At 51.5% G+C, this 19,928-nt stretch overlaps 1 protein-coding gene across 1 annotated transcript in view; it reads left to right on the forward strand.

Moving 5' to 3' along the window:
* Positions 1 to 451: 451 nt before the first annotated feature.
* The window catches only part of serpinf2b (serpin peptidase inhibitor, clade F (alpha-2 antiplasmin, pigment epithelium derived factor), member 2b), a 39,812-nt gene continuing 20,335 nt past the window's right edge, over positions 452 to 19,928 (forward strand). The window contains exons 1-4 of the mRNA XM_060848107.1: positions 452 to 489; positions 2,934 to 3,015; positions 13,129 to 13,564; positions 18,315 to 18,458. Coding sequence (XP_060704090.1) covers positions 2,953 to 3,015; positions 13,129 to 13,564; positions 18,315 to 18,458 — 643 coding nt within the window. The 5' untranslated portion in view covers positions 452 to 489; positions 2,934 to 2,952. The remainder of the gene's footprint in view (positions 490 to 2,933; positions 3,016 to 13,128; positions 13,565 to 18,314; positions 18,459 to 19,928) is intronic.

Consider the following 19,928-nt stretch of genomic DNA (forward strand, 5'->3'; position numbering starts at 1 on the left):
CTGAGTGGCCTCCTCCTAATTTGTATGAATTCTGAAATGTGGATTTTGAGGAGAGTTTTCGCCGCTAGTTTAGGTTGGACCATCTGGTCAGCATAGGCAAGTTGGACTGAAGGGTCTGTTTCCATGCTGTCCATCTCTGTGACTATGAGCTGAGGGTAAGAGAGTGTTTTTGGAGAAGGGTGTTCAGGGGTGGGTGGGGCCAGTATTTGGAATGGCAGCAGACATGAAAGGGCTGAATGGTCATCTCTTTTCCCCTAATGCTCTGACTAGCTTCCCTAATAAACAGATGGTTTCAGGCAAATGTTTAACAAAATCTGTGGCTCAATGTTTGTTGAAGAGAGTTTAATAAATAAATGAATGGCCCCTGGGAGGTTCTTATCTTGTTCGAACACTCAGAAACTTGCTGATGTCATGGGATTGCAGTCCACTCTGTTCCTTCCTTCACTTTGGGGTTTGCCGTGAGCACTGGGCGAGGCAGTGAATACTGAGGTAAGATCACTGGCTTACACAGGGTCTCCTGATCTTTCCACAGGATCCTCTTAATTCCTGGCTGCAGACGGCAGCTTGGAATTCCAATGACCTCTCCCAGTGTAAAGTGTGGAAATGCTGGGAATGACGGTTTTGCCGGGGTTGTGATATACTGTTTGGGTGTTTGACTTTTCGAGAGACAGTGGGAAATGTGGCAGGAGGAGTCAGGAAGGCCGATGGTGGGTCAGTGCCTATGGGGTTCACTCGGGGACAGGCAGCACTACCAGTGTTTGAATCATCCACACTAACAAAACATGACACTGAGAGCAGGGCTGGGGTCTCCTTATTCTCCAGGGTTTGTGTTTTGCATGTGAGCATTAACCTCACTTTGGCACATTGTCAGGGCTGCTATAACCAGAGAGCAGGTCCCCTGGCACTGAGTGGCTCTCTCTCTCTCCCATTGCTCTCCTCTCTGTTCTCAAGCTCTGCAGTTGCTAATGTATGGGCAGGGCTTCTCTTTGACCTACACCGCACCCCCCCACCCTCTCTCCATCTGCCCGTCCCTCCCCACCCTCGCACATGGAATGAGACCATATTTCCCCAAGGTCTTCCCACAGTGAGGTTCAAAACCGGGTGCCATGCTGTCAGATCCAGAAATATGGTTCGGGGAGAATCGAAGGGAAGGGAGAGAGAGGGAGAATGTGAGAGTGTGGGAAAGGAGGAGAGTTTGGGGACGTGTTAGAGACGGTGGGTGGGAGGGTACTAGAGGGAGCTTTTGTAAACTGTCGAAACCTCTGTAAACCTGGAAGAGATAAACGTGAGGGGGGGAGGTGGAGAGACAGAGACAGAGGTGGCGGTGGGTGGGACAGTAGAATGGGAAGATTAACATGAATAAAAAGAAATATTTTTAACTAAGGGAAAAGTAACAATTAATCTCAAATACCTTAAGTGGGTGGCACGGTGGCTCAGTGGTTAGCACCAGGGGCCTGGGTTCAACCCCAGCCTCAGACCACGATCTGTGTGGAGTTTGCACATTCTCCCTGTGTCTGTATAGGCCTCCTCCCACAAAAATATACAGGTTAGAGGGATTGGCCATGGAAAATGCAGAGTTACAGATATGGGTACGGCTGGGTGGGGCGCACTTCAGAGGGTCAGTGTGGACACAATGGGCTGAATGACCTGATTCCACACTGTAAGGGTTCCATCGTTCTATGACTCCTCACTGAGGCAGTGAAGAATGAGGAGGATGGATTGACTCTAACCTTTTTATTGGCCCACAGGTTGCGACCTGAATTTGAGTTTATTTACACTTGAATGAATTAATATTTCCCACCCCTGTCACTTCATCCCCCCCAGACTGGAGCCTGTCGTGTCTCTGTCTCAAACAGCATGGGGTCTGCTCCCTCCACCATCAACTCCCAACCGTGACCCCTAAACCCCATCCCCACCCCCTCCCTGTATGCCAATTCCCCCACCATGAGGTTTTAGGTCTAGACAGCTTGGTCGGTGTGTGTGTGAATCATTTTGTGTATGTTTTGTGTGTGTGAGTCAGTGTGTGTGTGAAAGAGAGTGGGAGTCTGTGCGTGTGTGTGAGTGTGTGAGAAAGAGAGAGAGTGTGTGTGTAAGTGAGTGTTGAGGGATGGAATTCCACAGCTCAGCCCCAGAGTATCTGAAGGGACAGTGAATAGTATTAGACCAGGGGGAGGGGGAGAGTTGGGGGTGGGTGGAGGGGAAGGGGGAGATTTTGGGAGGTGGGGTGGGGGGAGATTCTGGGGGTTGGGGCAGGGGAGATTTGGGGGTGGGGGTGAGGGGTGGGGGGAGATTCTGGGAGGTGGGATGGGGAGATTTGTGGTTGGGAGTAGAGGGAGATTTATGGGGGTGGAGCAGGGGGAGATTCTGGGGGTGGGGTGGGGGTGATTCTGGAGTAGGGGGAAGGAGAGATTCTAGGGGATGGAGTAGGGGGTGATCCAGGGGGTGGGGTGGGGTGGGGGGAGATTCTGAGGGTTGGGTTGAGCGAGTTTCTAGGGGGTGGGGTAGGGGAGATTCTGGGAGGGGGTGGAGAAGATTCAGGAAATGGGGTGGGGGAGATTCAGGGGTGGAGGGGGGAGGTTATGGGGGATTCGGGGGTGGAGTTAGGGCCAGGATTGATTGGAGAATGTGGTGCTGCTAGATCACTGAGCTCAGGGAGTGTGAGATGATCTGGGGGTGGGAGGTGAGTGGGGTTTGGAGGAGGGGTGACCACGGTTTGTTGGGGAGGGTACAAGATCAGATGCAGGGACAGAGACATTAATCAGCTGAACCTGAAGGAGAATGGAAGGAAGGATGGCGAGCAGCCAGCAGTGAACAGGAATACATCCCTCGTCGCTCTGTCTCACTGTTTGTTGTGTGTTTTGTTTTCCATCCATTCTCCATGATGCCTTCAGTGCGTCTCTGATGATGATTTTAATCAATGTTTCTTTTGACAGAGTTCCATCATTTTCCAGGATGAACACATGGCTCTTCCTCCCCCTGATGCTGTTTTCCATCAGACCCAGCACGACAACTAATGTAATTGTAACCTTTTCCTAATGAGTTCCCCCTTCACCCTCTCTCACTGTATCTCTCTCCTTTTCTCTTCCCAATTTCCTGCTCCATTAATTGCTCACTTCCCATCTGTTTGGCCTCCTTTTTTCTGGAGACCTTCCACTTCCTGTTCATCCTCAAACTGGCCAGAGGGGCACTATTAAATAATTCAATGGAATGTGAGTGAGATCAGGATCAGGAATCCCATTGCCCCATCCCCTGGATCTGACACCATGGCCCCCATCCCCAGACGCATACACCATAGCCCCCACCCCCTGACCCCAACACCATGGCCCCCAGGCCCTGACACCTACACTATGGTCCCTGACCCCTTCACCATAGCCCCCAGCCTCGTGACCCCTATGCCATGGACCCCAGCCCCTGACCCTGACACCATGGCCCCTACCCCCTGACCCCTACACCATGGCCCCTACCCCCTGACCCCTACACCATGGCCCCTACCCCCTGACCACTACAAAATGGTCCCCAGCCCCTGTCCCCTACACCATGGCCCTGAGCACCTGACCCCTACAACATGACCCCCACCCCCTGACCCCTAACCATGGCCCTGAGGCCCTGACCCATACACCATGGCTCCCGGCCCCTGACCTCTACGCCATGGCCCCCAATGCATGACCCCTACACCATGGCCCTGAGCCCCTGACCCCTACACCATGGACCCCACTCCCTGACCTCCATGCCAGACCCCTACTTCATGGCCCCACCCCCTGACCGCTACACCATGGCCCCATCCCTTGACCCCTACACCATGGCCCCCAGTCCCTGACCCCCTACACTATGGCCTCACCCCCTGACCCCTAACCATGCACCCCACCTCCTGACCCCTGCACCATGGATCCCACCCCCTGACCCCTACGCCATGGTCCCCACGCCTGACCACTACACCATGGCCCCCACACCCTGACCCCTACACCATGGCCCTGAGTCCCTGACCCCTACACCATGGGCCCCTGCCCCGTGATCCCTACACCATTGCCCTGAGCCTCTGACCCCTATAGTATGGGCCCACACCCTGACCCCTGCGCCATGGCCCCCACACCCTGACCCCTGCGCCATGGCCCCCATGCCTGACCACTACATCATGGCACCCAGCCCCTGATGCCTACACCACAGCCCCCAGCCACTGACCCCTACACCATGGCCCCCAGCTTCTGACCCCTACACCATGGCCCATCGTCCCTGACCCCGACACCTTGGTCCCCAGACCCTGACCCCTACACCATGACTCCCATCCCCCTGACCCCTACATCATGGCCACTGGCCCCTGACACCTACAACATGGCCCCCAGTACCTGACCCCTACACCATGGTCCCGACCCCCTGACCACTACATCATGGCCGCCATGCCTGTCCCCTACACCATGGCCCCCACCCCTGACCCCTACACCATGGTCCCCAGCCCCTGACCCCTACACCATGTCCCCCACCCTGACCTCTACGCCATGGCCCTGAGTCCCTGACCCCTACACCATGGCCCCACCCCCTGACCCTCACACCATGGCCCCCAGCCACTGACCCCTACACCATGGTCCCCAGTCCTGACCCTGGCAGCATAGCCCCCAGACCCTGACCCCAACATCATGGCCCCCACCCCCTTGACCCCTACAACATGGTCCCCAGTCCCTGACCCCTACACCATGGCCCTGAGCCCCTGACCCCTACACCATGTCCCCAGTCCCTGACCCCTACTACACCATGGCCCCTGGCCCCTGACCCCTACACGATGGCCCCCACCCCCTGATCCCTGCACCATGACCCCCAGCCCCTGACACCTACACCATGGTCCCCAGTCCCTGAGCCCTATGCCATGTCCCTGAGACCCTGACCCTACACCATGGCCCCCACACACTGACCTCTACACGATGGCCCCCAACCCCTGACCCCTTCACCATGTCCCCCAACCCCTGATACCTACACCATGGTCCCCAGTCCCTGACCACTACACCATGGCCCTGAGTCTCTGACCCCTACACCATCACCCTGAGCCTCTGACCCCTACACCATGGGCCCCACCCCCTGACCCCTGCGCCATGGCCCCCAACCCCTGACCCCTACACCATGGCCCCCACACCTGACCACTACATCATGGCCCCACCCCCTGACCCCTACACCATGGCCCCCAGCTTCTGACCCCTACACCATGGCCCACCGTCCCTGACCCCGACACCATGGTCCCCAGACCCTGACCCCTACACCATGGCCCCCAGCCTCTGACCCCTACATCATGGCCCCTGGCCCCTGGCCCCTGACCACTACACCATGGCCCCCATGCCTGTCCCCTATACCATGGCCCCCACCCCTGGCCCCTACACCATGTCCCCCACCTCTGACCTCTACACCATGGCCCTGAGTCCCTGACCCCTACACCATGGCCCCCAGCCACTGACCCCTACACCATGGCCTCACCCTCTGACCCCTACACCATGGTTCCCAGCCCCGACCCCTACATCATGGCCCCCAGTCCCTGACCCCGACACCATGGCCCCCAGACCCTGAACCCAACATCATGGCCCCCACCCTCCTGACCCCTACATCATGGCCCCTGGCACCCCTACAACATGGCCCCCAGTCCCTGACCCCTACACCATGGCCCTGAGTCCCTGACATCTACACCATGGCCACCATGCCTGACTCCTACACCATGGCCCCAGCCCCTAACCCCTACACCATGGCCCCCAGCCCTTGACTCCTACACCAAACCCCCCAGTCCCTGACCCCTATACCATGGCCCTGAGTCCCTGACCCCTACTCCATGGCACCCACCCCCGACCCCTACACCATGGCCCCCAGCCTTGTGACCCTTACACTATGGTACCCAACCCCATTACCCCTACACCATGGCCCCCACCCCCCAGACCCCTACACCATGACCCCCAGCCCCTGGTCCCTGTACCATGGCACCCCCCCCCCAACCCCTATACTATGGACACCAGGCCTTGATTCCTACACCATGGCCCCCAGTCTCTGACCCCTACACCATGGCCCCCAGTCTCTGACCCCTTTACCATGGCCCCAAGTTCCTGACCCCTGCACCATGGCCCCCACCCCCCTGACCCCTACACTATGGCCACCAGCCCCTGACCCCTACACTATGGCCACCAGCCCCTGACCCCTACACCATGGCCCCGACTCCCCTGACCCCTACACCATGGCGCCCACCCCCCTGACCCCTGCATTATGGCCCCCAGCCCCTGACCTCTACACCATGGCCCCACCCCCCGACTCCTACACAGTGCCCCACCACCCGACCCCTACACCATGGTGGAGAAAGTCAGCACTGCAGATGCTGGAGATCAGAGCTGAAAATGTGTTGCTGGAAAAGCGCAGCAGGTCAGGCAGCATCCGAGGAACAGGAGAATCAACCTATTGGGAATGAGCCCGTCTTCAGCCATTCCTGAAGAATGGCTCATGCCTGAAACCGATTCTCCTGCTCCTTGGATGCTGCCTGACCTGCTGCGCTTTTCCAGCAACACATTTTCAGCCCTACACCATGGTCCCCAGCCCCTGACCTGAGCACAGAACCCCTTGAGGTCCTGGAGCTCTGTTATTATGTCCTGATATACCTCCACTGTCTTGGACCCTGAATGTGTGCTGCTGGACCCATCCCTAGTTGCCCCCTTGAGAAGGTGGGGGTGAGGTGCCTCCTTGAACTGCTGCAGTCCATGTTGATGTCCCACAATGCCCTGAGGGAGGGAATTCCAGATTTGAGATGGTGATATATTTCCAAGTGAGGATGGTGAGTGGTGTATCTGCTGCTCTTGTCCTTCCAGATGGAAATGGTTGTGGGTTTGGAAGGTGATGCCTGAGGATCTTTGGTGAATTTCTGTCATACATCTTGTCGATGGTACACACTGCTGCTACTGAGTGTGGGTGGGGGAGGGAGTGGGGGTTTGTGGATGTGGGGCCAGTCAAGCGGCTGCTTTGTCCTGGATGGTGTCGAGCTTCCTGAGTGTTGTTGGAGCTGCCCCCCATCCAGGGCAAGTGGGGAATATCCCATCACACTCCTGCCTTGTGCCTTGTAGGTGGTGGACAGGCTTTGGGGAGTCAGGAGGGGAGTTACTCGCTGCAGGATTCCCAGCCTCTGACCTGCTCTTGTAGACATTGTGTTTAACTTGATCAGCCTTGAATAGGTTCAATGCCTTGGGGTTCTGAGCTCCAAATGCTAGCATCCCTGTCCCCCCCCAACCCTGTCCAAATGCTAGCATCCCTGTCCCCCCTCAACCCTGTCCAAATGCTAGCATCCCTGTCCCCCCCCCAACCCTGTCCAAATGCTAGCATCCCTGTCCCCCCTCAACCCTGTCCAAATGCTAGCATCCCTGTCCCCCCCCAACCCTGTCCAAATGCTAGCATCCCTGTCCCCCCCCCAACCCTGTCCAAATGCTAGCATCCCTGTCCCCCCTCAACCCTGTCCAAATGCTAGCATCCCTGTCCCCCCCCAACCCTGTCCAAATGCTAGCATCCCTGTCCCCCCCCAACCCTGTCCAAATGCTAGCATCCCTGTCCCCCCCAACCCTGTCCAAATGCTAGCATCCCTGTCCCCCCCCAACCCTGTCCAAATGCTAGCATCCCTGTCCCCCCTCAACCCTGTCCAAATGCTAGCATCCCTGTCCCCCCCCCCCCAACCCTGAGAGAATAATTCCTTTTCATCTCTGCCTTAAGTAGAAGATCATTCTGAACCGACTGTGATGGGTTCCAACCGGGGGGGGGGGCTTCACCTTTTCTTTAAGACACTCCCCTCCTCCCAGGAATCAGTAAAAATGTGCCCTCATCCACTTCTGATACAAGTCTGCCCCTCCCTGAACAAAGAGAGCAGTACTGTAGTCAGCTCTCCAAGCACAGTCTCACCAACATGTCTCATTGTGACCTCCGTACTCCACAGCAGCTATAATAACGGCCAACACTGCTGCACCTCTCTGACAATGTACAAAGCCAGCCAGATCCCTCTGGGCTGCAGCTGTCTGCAGCCCCTCGCTGTCTCAACCATATTTGGCTTTTCCACATCGACAAAAGTAGAGAACCTGACATCTTCCAGATCATGGGAAATAACTCCACAAGAGGTCAGTATCCCAAGTCACTCTTCACTTACATCTTGACACTGATCCAGCTTCCTCAGAGTGAGCAGAACCTCTGACCCTCCTGGTTATATCTGTCAGCCAGGGCCCCCTGATTGGAACACATTAAAAGCCCCAATCAAGGAACTCATCTTCTGGCTGACCTGGTTCTAATCACTGCAAACTCCATCTGCCAAACATTTTCCCATTTGTAAGCTCTTTGCGTGTTCTCTCAGTCTCCTTCGATTCCCCACACGTCCTTCCCCTCCTCACAGAGAAACCTCAGAAATAACAGTACCCCTTTCAGCTCTTTTAGCCTCTTGTGCTGTAGCTGATCATCCAACTCAGTCCCTGTACCTTCTTTCTCCCATCCTCTTTGATCCCTTTAACCCCAAGTGCTCAATCCATCTTCTTCTTGAAATCATCCAATGTTTCAGCCTCGATGACTTTCCGGACAGAGAATTTCACAGGCTCCCCACTCCCACCCTGTTAGAATTTGATCGGTTTCTATGAGATCCCCCTCATTTTGCTGAGGACCAGTAAATGCAGTCCTGACCATAGTGGCTCAGTGGTTAGCACCTGCTGCCTCACAGCACCAGGGTCCCAGGTTCAATTCCAGCCTCGGGCTTCTGTCTGTGTGGAGTTTGCACATTCTCCCTGTGTCTGCTCCGGTTTCCTCCCACAATCCAAAAATGTGCAGGTTAGGTGAATTGGCTATGCTAAATTGCCCGTAGTGTTAGGTGAAGGGGTAAATATAGATTAGATTACTTACCGTGTGGAAACAGGCCCTTTGGCCCAACAAGTCCACACCGACCCGCCGAAGCGCAACCCACCCATACCCCTACATTTACCCCTTACCTAACACTACAATTGTAGGGGAATGGGTCTGGGTGGGTTGCTCTTTGGCGGGTCGGTGTGGACTTGTTGGGCCGAAGGGCCTGTTTCCACACTGTAAGTAATCTAATCTAATCTAACCCGTCACTCCCTGTATGTCTTTATTTCCTGTCTGCTATAACCGGTTCTCAATCCATTTCTGTCGATGACCTTCAATCCAATGTGCTTTAATTTTCCGTGCTAACCTTTTATTGAAAGCCTTCTGAAAATCCAAGTATCCAAAATCCATAGGCTCCCCTTATCCACACCACTAGTTACATCCTCAAAAAATTCCAGCTGATTTGTCAAGCACAGCTTTCCTCTTGTAAATCCATGCTGACTGGATCTGATCCTGTCCCATCTTCCAAGTGTTTAGTTAATTCCATCTTTTATAACGGATTGTAGTATTTTTCCCATTGCTGTTTGCTGTTTTCACTCTCCCTCCAGTTTTAAATAGTGGAGTTACATTAGCCACCCACCAATCCATGGGAACTGATCAAGAGTCGGTAGAAATTTGAAGGTAACACTATAATACATAAGACATAAGACACAGGAGTGGAAGTAAGGACATTCGGCCCATCGGGTCCACTCCGCCATTTAATCATGGCTGATGGGCACTTCAACTCCATTTACCAGCGTTCTCCCCGTGGCCCTTAATTCCTTGAGACATCAAGAATCTATCAATCTCTGCCTTGAAGACATTTAGCGTCCCGGCCTCCATTGCACTCTGCGGCATTGAATTCCACAGGCCCACCACTCTCTGGCTGAAGAAATGTCTCCGCATTTTTGTTCTGAATTGACCCCCTCTAATTCTAAGGCTGTGTCCACGGGTCCTACTCTCCTCGCCTAAAGGAAACAATTTCCTAGCGTCCACCCTTTCCAAGCCATGTATTATCTTGTAAGCTTCTATTAAGTCTCCCCTTAATTTTCTAAACTCCAATGAGTACAATCCCAGGATCCTCAGCCATTCCTCATATGTTAGACCAACCATTCCAGGGATCATCCGTGTGAATCTCCGCTGGACACGTTCCAGTACTTTGGCTTTACGAATTTTCCCACCGTTTAGAAAGTAGTCTATGCTTTTATTCTTTTTGCCAAAGTGCAAGACCTCACATTTGCTCACGTTGAATTCCATCAGCCATTTCCTAGACCACTCTCCCAAACTGTCTAGATCCTTCTGCAGCCTCCCCACCTCCTCAGTACTACCTGCCTGTCCACCTAACTTCGTATCATTGGCAAACTTCGCTAGAATGCCCCCAGTCCCTTCATCCAGATCATTAATATATAATGTGAACAGCTGCAGTCCCAACACTGAACCCTGCGGGACACCGCTTGTCACCGGCTGCCATTCCGGAAAAGAACCTTTTATCCCAGCTCTCTGCCTTCTGTTAGACAGCCAATCCTCAATCCATCCCAGCAGCTCACCTCGAACACCATGGGCCCTCACCTTGCTCAGCAGCCTCCCGTGTGGCACCTTATCAAAGGCTTTTTGGAAGTCTAGATAGACCACATCCACTGGGTTTCCCTGGTCTAACCTACTTGTCACCTCTTCAAAGAATTCCAACAGGTTTGTCAGGCATGACCTTTCCTTACTAAATCCATGTTGACTTGTTCTAATCAGACTCTGCTCTTCTAAGAATTTAGAAACCTCATCCTTAATGATGGATTCTAGAATTTTACCAACAACCGAGGTTAGACTAATTGGCCTATAATTTTCCATCTTTTGTCTTGATCCTTTCTTGAACAAGAGGGTTACAACAGCGATCTTCCAATCATCTGGGACTTTCCCTGACTCCAGTGACTCTTGAAAGATCTCAACCAATGCCTCTGCTATTTCCTCAGCCACCTCTCTCAGAACTCTAGGATGTATCCCATCGGGGGCAGGAGATTTATCAATTTAAGACCTTTTAGCTTTTCTAGCACTATCTCTTTTGTAATGGCAGCCATACTCAACTCAGCCCCCTGACTCCCTTTAATTGTTGGGATATTACTCATATCTTCCACTGTGAAGACTGACACAAAGTACTTGTTAAGTTCTCCAGCCATTTCCTTATCTCCCATCACTAACCTTCCAGCATCAGTTTGAAGTGGCTCAATGTCTAATTTTGCCTGTCATTTGTTTCTTATGTATTGAAAGAAACTTTTACTATCATTTCTAATATTACTGGCTAGCCTACCTTCATATTTGATCCTCTCCTTCCTTATTACTCTCTTTGTTATCCTTTGTTTTTGTAGCCTTCCCAATCTTCTGATTTCCCACTGCTCTTGGCCACTTTATAGGATCTCTCTTTTTCTTTAATACATTTCCTGACTTCCTTTGTTAGCCATGGCTGTCTAATCCCTCCCCGGATAATCTTTCTTTTCTTGGGGATGAACCTCTCTACAGTGTCCTCAATTATACCCACAAACTCCTGCCATTTTTGCTCTACTAGCTGCTGTTTTCCAGGCTATTTCCTGAAGAATCTTGGGATGAAATTTAACAGACCTTGGGAATTATCTTCCTTTAATCCAGTTTAGTTTCCCCAATATCATTTACTGACTAATATTAATTTCTTCCAATAACCCCTCCTCCCACATTTTTGGGTGTTATTTGTATTTCTTTGTGAAGATAGAACCAAAGTATGTATGTAATTGGCAGCCATGACTTTGTTCCTGATTATAAATTCTCCTGTTTCTGATTGTAGGAGATTGATATTTGTCGTCACTAATCTTTTTCTCTTCACATATTCTCCATAAACCCTTCTACCTCTCAAAACTCTGAATTGTATGTTCCACTCTGACTGTGAGAATCTGTGTGTGTGTGAATATGAGTGTGTCTTTATATGTGTGTCAGTGTTTGTGTGTGTCTCTGCATGTGCCTGTGTGTATCTGTGTCTTGTGTGAGTGTGTTTGTATGTGTGTGTGTGTGTGTCTCTGTGGGAGTGTGTATTTGTCTGTGTGTGTGTATCCCACTCTGACTATGAGAATGGGTGTGTGTATCTGTGTCTTGTGTGAGTGTGTTTGTATGTATGTATGTGTGTGTGTCTCTGTGGGAGTGTGTATTTGTGTGTGTGTGTGTGTGTGTGTGTGTCCCACTCTGACTGTGAGAATGGGTGTGTGTGTCTCTGTATGTGCCTGTGTGTGTCTCTGTGTGTGTTTGTCTGTGTGCATGAGTCTATTTGTGTGTGTGTGCCTGTATGAGTGTGTGTGTGTGTGCCTTCGTCTGCGTGTGTATGTATCTCAATAGCAGTGAGTGTGTGTGTGTGGCTGTGTGAGGGTGTGTGAGTGTATCTATGTGTGAGTGTGTGTGTGTCTGTGTGAGTGTGTGTGTGTCTCTGTGAGTGTGGCTGTATCTCTGTGTCAGTATGTGAGTGTGTCTCTGTGAGTGTGAGTTTGTGTCTGTGTGAGTTTCTGTGTGTGTATGTGTGTCTGCGTGAGTGTGTCTAAGTGAGTATGTCTGTGTGTGTCTGTCTGTGTCTGTGTCTCTGTGTGATTGTGTGTGTGTCTCTGTGTGAGTATGTGTTTGTCTCTGTGTGTCTCTGCACAAGTGTCTCTATGCGAGTGTGTATGTGTGTGTGTCTGTCTGTCTGTGTCTGTGTCTGTCTGTGTCTCTGTGTGTGTGTGTCTGTGTGTGTGTGTGTGTGTCTGTGTGTGTGTGTGCATGTGCAACAAATTCCCCCACCTGCCAAACCCATGACAACTTCCATCTAGAAGGACAAGGGCAGCAGATACATGGGAACATGCAGGTTCCCCTCCGAGCCCCTCACCATCCTGACTTGGAAATATACCGCTGTTCCTTCATTGTCACTGGGTCTGAATCCTGGAATTCCCTCCTGAAGGACATTGTGGGTCAACCCACAGCACATGGACTGCAGCAGGTCAAGAAGGCAGCTCACCCCCACCTTCTCAAGGGGCAACTAGGGACAGGCAATAAATATTGGCTTTTGTTATTTTACAAAAATATGCCAAAGGAAAAGCCACCTGAAACGTGTATCGGGATGGTGGGGATTAAAGACAGAGAGCACTATACAGTATTCTGTCAGGGAGCTGAATTGTCAAGCTGAACATTATTAAAGGTGCGAGAGAAATTAAAGCCCTGATTCTTATATCTGTGTATTACTGTCCAACAAAATTAGTTCTTTTTGCTTTTACTGGTTGTTTTTAATCTCTGCAGGTCACAGATAAACTGGACAAGGAACAAACTCAGACTGAGATAGATGTGTTGTTGGCTACAGAGCACCCAGTCACCCACCAAGCTGTGAGGGAGCACCCATCAGGATCACTGACACCTGGAGAGGCCTTGGTAACTGGAACACCTCCCAGTCTGGCTGAATCTCCAAGGCCCAGTCTGGCTGAATCTCCAAGGCCCAGTCTGGCTGAATCTCCAAGGCCCAGTCTGGCTGAATCTCCAAGGCCTGAGCTACTCCATCCCGTGGCGGCAGTACCAAGCTGCCAAAAGGCTCAGGCACCAGAGGGGCTACAGCTTTTGGGAGAGGCCATCTCCAAGTTTGGCTTGGAACTGTTCAAGGAGATTTTACAGGAAACCAGCAAACCCAACGTTATCATTTCCCCACTGAGCATCGCACTGGGACTCGCTCAACTTAGCCTGGGTAACCCATCCATCCACATCCATCAGCAGCATGGGAGGGAGGCAGCGATAGAGGGAGGGAGAGAGGGATGGAGGCAGTGACAGAGAGAGAGGAAGAGAGGGCTAGAGGGAGTGGAGCGACAGAGAGATGGAATGAGGCACAGAGGGAGGGAGGGAGGCAGCTACGGAGGAAAGGAGAGATGGCGGGAGGGGGCGAAGCAGCGCTGGAGGGAGGGAGGGACAGAGAAATGGAGGCAGTGTCAGAGGTAGGCAGTGCCGGAGGGAGGGACAGAGGGAGGTAGGACTGGAGGGAGGGAGGGGAGGGTTGAGGCATCACCAGAGAGAGGGAGGGAGGGAGGTAGGGAAAGAGCAGTGCTAGTTGCTGGAGCTTCTGCAATGTGAGCCTTCATCTCTGTAATTCCCTGCCCATCCTGTATCACATTGTCTCTATCTGCCCCTGACCCACAGCCGGGTGTCCCTGGGCTGGGAGGGGTACGTTTAGTCTCAGCCTGCTGCTGACCGAACTTTAGGAGCCGCACTGAGTGCTGGAGATCTGCAGCAACTGAAGGTACCGCCACCAGGGGGCAGGAAGGTACAGTCCTCAGACAGTAGTTGGGTTGGAGACGAGAGGAGTGAGGCCATGGAGGGATTAATAAATGATGCTGAGAAATGTAACCTTGAGGCTTTGTGGGATTGGAGTCAGCTGAGATCATAAATCACAACGCACTGGGGAATGAGTGAAGGCACCAGCAGCAGGGGGTCTCAGGGTTATTGAGAATGTAGAGCAAAGCAGCCATGATCTACAAGGGCAGAATGGCCAACTCCTTTTGCTGAGGCTGGTCAGGTTCCGTGTCTGATGATAACAGCTATTTCACATTTGTATTTGAGAGGAGAAGGACATGGAAGCCACAGAACGTGGAGAAATAAATTACAATTTCTTGAAAAGTGTCCATACGAGGAGGTGCTGAACATTTTAAGATACATAGAAGGATTTCAATATGCGATGGATTGGGAAAATCAGGCTGGCAATGATCGTAAGAAAAGGAATTTGTGGAATGTCTCCTAGATAGCTTTTTGGAGCCCACGAGGGAAGGCAATCCAGAATTTAGTCTTGTGTAATGAGGCAGATGTGAGAAGGGAGCGTAAGGAGGCTGTGATCATTAAATGATAGCATTTATTCTGCAATTTGAGAGGGAGGGGATAGAATCAGAGGGAACTGTATTACAGCTGAATAAAGGCAACTACAGAGGCATGAAGGAGGAGCTGGGTAGAATTGACTGGGAGAGGAGCCAAACAGGAATGACAGTGTCAAAACGTGTGGTGCTGGAAAAGCACAGCCAGTCAGGCAGCATCCGAGGAACAAGAGAGTTGATGTTTTGAGCATAACCTCTTCATCAGGAATGCTACAAAGACCAGCAGAAAACAACAAAGAAAGAAATAAGAGGGAGATTAAATATAAGCGTAAGCTAGCCAGTAATATAAAGGAAGGCTGTAAGAGCTTCTTTAGATATAGAAAGGGCATAAGTGGATATTGGGCTGCTGGAAAATGACGCCGGAGAAATAGCAGTGGGCAACAGGAAATGACTGAGGAACTGAATAATTACTTCACGTTAATCTTCATGGTGGAAGACATGAATAATATCCCCAAAATTCAAGAGAATGAGCAGAGCTGAGTACAGTGGCCATCATCAAAGAGAAGTTGCTAGAACAACTGAATGGCCTGAAGGTGGATAAATCACCTGGTCCACACGGATTCCATCTCAGAGTTCTAAGGAAGATCGCTGAAAAGATAGTTGAGGCATTAGTGTTGATTTTTCAGGAATCGCTGGAATCAGGGAGGGTCCCAGTGAACTGAAATTCTCTAACGTGGCACTCCTGTTTAAAAAAGGAGTAAGGCAAGAGACAGAAAATTACAGACTGATTTCCCTAACCTCAATTGTGGGTAAGATCCTGGAATCCATTGTGAAGGATGAGATTTTGAAATACTTGGATGTGCGTGGTAAAATGGGGCAAAGTCAGCATGGTTTCATCACGGGGAGGTCATGCCTGATAAATCTGCTCAAATTCTTTGAGGAAATAATGAACAGGTTAGACCAAGGAGAGCCAATGGATGTTATCTACCTGGACTTCAGAAGGCCTTTGACAAGGTGTCACACAGAAGGCTACTGAGAAAGATAAGGGCCCGTGGTGTCAGAGGCAAGGTGCCAGCATGGATAGAAGCTTGGCTGTCTGGCAGAAAGCAGAGAGTGGAGATAAAAGGATCTTTCTCGGGATGGCAGTCGGTGACAACTGGTGTTCCACAAGGCTCAGTGTTGGGACCACAACTTTTCCCTTTATACATTAATGATCTGGATGAAGGAACTAAGGGCATTCTGACTAAGCTTGCAGATGATACAAAGATGTGTAGAGGGAGACATAGCAGTGAAGAGGCAGGGAGGCTGCAGAAGGATTTGGACAGTTAGGAGAGTGGGCAAGTGTGAGGTCATGCACTTTGGCAGGAGGAATAGAGGAATCGACCGTTTTCTAAATGGGGAGAAAGTTCAGAAATCTGAAGTGCAAAGAGACTTGGGAGTTCTAGTCCAGGATTCTCTCAAGGTAACCTTGCAGAGTGAGTCAGTAGTTAGGAAGGCAAATGCAATGATGGCAGTTATTTTGAGAGGACTTGAATATAAAAGCAGGGATGTACGTCTGAGGCTGTATAAGGCTCTGGTCAGACCACATTTGGAGTATTGTGCATGGTTTTGGGCCCCATATCTCAGGAAGGATGTACTGACCCTGGAGCGTGTTCACAGGAGTTTCACGAGAATGGTCCCAGGAATGAAAAGCTTCACATATCAGGAATGTTTGAGGACTCTGGGTCTGTACCTGAGGGAGTTTAAAAGGATGAGGGGGGAATCAAATTGAAACATACAGAATACTGAATGGCCTGGGCAGGGTGGATGTTGGGAAGGTGTTTCCATTGGTAGGAGAGACTAGGACCCGAGAGCACAGCCTCAGAGTAAAAGGAAGACCCTTTTTGAACGGAGATAAGGAGAAACTTCTTCAGCCAGAGAGTGGGGGAACTATGGAATTCACTGCCACAGAAAGCTGTGGGGGCCGGGTCACTGAGTATATTTCAGACTGAGAGAGATAGGTTCTTGACGATCAAGGGAATCAAGGGTTAGGGGGAGAAAATGGGAGAATGGGGTTGAGAAACTTATCAGTCGTGATTTAAGGCACAGCAGACTCATTGGGCTGAATGGCCTAATTTATGCTCCTATGTCTTATGGTCTTGTGGCTTATGATCTAAAGGTGGATAAATCCCTGGAACTTGGTCAGGTATTCCCTAAAACTCTGGAAAGTGAGGGAAGTGAATGCTGAGCCATTTGCTGAAATATTCTGAGGGACAGGACGTACATGTATTTGGAAAGGCAAGGATTGATTCGGGATAGACAACGTGGCTTTGTGTGTGGGGAAACCACTTGACTGAGTCTTTTGACAAAATAATTAAGAGGATTGATGAGGTCAGAGCAGTAGATGTGATCTATATGGACTTCAGTAAGGCGTTCAGCAAGGTTCCCCATGGGAGACTGATTAGCAAGGTTAGATATCATGGAATACAGGGAGAACTAGCCATTTGGATACAGAACTGGCTCAAAGATAGAAGACAGAGGGTGGTGGTGGAGGGTTGTTTATCAGACTGGAGGCCTGTGACCAGTGGAGTGTTACAAGGATCGGTGCTGGGTCCTCTACTTTTTGTCATTTACATAAATGCGAGCATAAGAGGTACAGTTAGTAAGTTTGCAGATGACACCAAAATTGGAGGTGTAGTGGACAGGGAAGAGGGTTACCTCAGATTACAACAGGATCTTGACCAGATGGGCCAATGGGCTGAGAAGTGGCAGATGGAGTTTAATTCAGATAAATGTGAGGTGCTGCATTTTGGGAAAGCAAATCTTAGCAGTTCTTATACACTTAATGGTAAGGTCCTAGGGAGTGTTGCTGAACAAAGAGACCTTGGAGTGCAGGTTCATAGCTCCTTGAAAGTGGAGTCGCAGGTAGATAGGATAGTGAAGAAGGTGCTTGGTATGCTTTCCTTTATTGGTCAGAGTATTGAGTACAGGCGTTGGGGGGTCATGTTGCGGCTGTACAGGACATTGGTTAGGCCACTGTTGGAATATTGTGTGCAATTCTGATCTCCTTCCTATCAGAAAGATGTTGTGAAACTTGAAAGGGTTCAGAAAAGATTTACAAGGATGTTGCCAGGGTTGGAGGATCTGAGCTACAGGGAGAGGCTGAACAGGCTGGGGCTATTTTCCCTGGAGTGTCAGAGACTGAGGGGTGACCTTGTAGAGGTTTATAAAATCATGAAGAGCATGGATAGGGTAAATAGACAAGGTCTTTTCTCTAGGGTCGGGAGTCCAGAACTAGAGGGCATAGGTTTAGGGTGAGAGGGGAAAGATATAAAAGAGACCTAAGGGGCAACATTTTCACGCAGAGGGTGGTATGTGTATGGAATGAGCTGCCAGAGGAAGTGGTGGAGGCTGGTACAATTGCAACATTTAAAAGGCATTTGGATGGGTATATGAATAGGAAGGGTTTGGAGGGATATGGGCCGGGTGCTGGCAGGTGGGACTAGAATGGGTTGGGATATCTGGTCAGCACGGACGGGTTGGACCGAAGGATCTATTTCCATGCTTTCCATCTCTATGACTCTATCACCCCCTGAGATCCTGGAGTTGGGTCTGAGGGAAGCTGGTGTCTAATTCTGTTATCTTTCTCCAACACTCTAGGTGCTGTGAACGAGACAGAGAAACAAATTCAAAGATCCCTGCACCTCCTGTCGCTGAACTGCTCGCACTGCACTCTGTGCTCCAGCGTGGAGAGTTTCCGCAAATCGGTCCTGACTGTCGCCTCCTCCATCTACATCCAGAAAGGTGTACACCCAGCCCCAGGAACCTCACCCAACTCCTGGGCTGTCGGGAAGGGGGGCATTGGGGTGGGATGGGTAATGGGGGACAGTGGGACAGGGGTTAGAACCAGGCCAGGGTGTGGGAGGGGGACTGGGCACGGAGAGGGGAGGGGGCAGCGGAGGGGGCAGAGACAGGGAGGGGGAGGGGACAGGGAGAGGGGGAGAGGGCAGGGAGAGGGGGAGGGGGAAGGGAGAGAGGAGGGGGAGGGGCAAGGAGAGAATGTAGGGAGAGAGGAGGGGACAGGGAGGGGGAGGGGAGGAGGCGGGGAGAGGGGAGGGGGAGGGAGAGAGGGCAGGGAGAGAGGAGGGGGAGGGGGCAGGAAGGGGCCTGGGTGTTAGGGGGGTAAGGTGTATTGGGGAGAGAGGGGACAGGGATGGGGGGTCATGTTGGTGTTTTGGTTGGGGCTCGGGGAAAGGGGAATGTTTTATTCTATGACACTGAGAGGATGGGAGTTGGAGACAGTGGGACATCGCCTTCCGTCCCTGGCCTCGAACATCACCGTCTGGAAGCCACCTTCACAGGTTCCCCCAAGGCATTGTCCTGTCACAGGGGAGGTTGGAATGGGTGAAACACTGACTGGGTTAAAATTAACAAAGGGATGGTATAAGAGAGGCCGGATATTCTTCGGGTTAATGACCGGATATTCTTCGGGTTAATGACCACTATCTCTCAAGCATGTTGGGTTATGTGATTCTGAAAATTGCAGGGGTTGAGTTCTCTTGTTTTGAGCAATATTGCTTTAAGAGCTCAACATGCAAATGAGCCAAGCCCTCAGATGTTTTCAGGTGCCCTCTCGCACCAGGCTGTGTCTGGGCACTGTCACCTTGTTGGCCCAGGATGTGTGTGGGCACTGTTGCCCTGTAGGCCCAGACTGTGTGTGAGCACAGTCACCCTGTAGGCCCAGGCTGTGTGTGAGCACTGTCACCCTGTAGGCCCAGCCTGTGTGTGGGCACTGTCACCCTGTAGGCCCAGGCTGTGTGTGGGCACTGTCACCCTGTAGGCCCAGGATGTGTGTGGGCACTGTCACCCTGTAGGCCCAGGCTATGTGTGAGCACTGTCACCCTGTAGGCCCAGCCTGTGTGTGGGCACTGTCACCCTGTAGGCCCAGGCTGTGTGTGAGCACTGTCACCCTGTAGGCCTAGGCTGTGTGTAGGCACTGTCACCCTGTAGGCCCAGGCTGTGTGTGGGCCCTGTTGCCCTGTAGGCCCAGGCTGTGTGTGGGCACTGTCACCCTGTAGGCCCAGGCTGTGTGTGGGCACTGTCGCTCTCTCGCCCCGGGCTGAGTTAAAATACTTCCTGTATTCAAATGCAGGAATATTACTACATGGTGACAACTGGGATTTCTTTGGTTAAATGTAAACAGAACAATGAGAAACCTGGGCATGCTGGTTTCATGGCCTGTGGGAACAGTAACAAACAAAACATAATCACAAT

Source organism: Hemiscyllium ocellatum, chromosome 31, assembly GCF_020745735.1.
Source record: "Hemiscyllium ocellatum isolate sHemOce1 chromosome 31, sHemOce1.pat.X.cur, whole genome shotgun sequence".
Lineage (NCBI taxonomy): Eukaryota > Metazoa > Chordata > Chondrichthyes > Orectolobiformes > Hemiscylliidae > Hemiscyllium > Hemiscyllium ocellatum.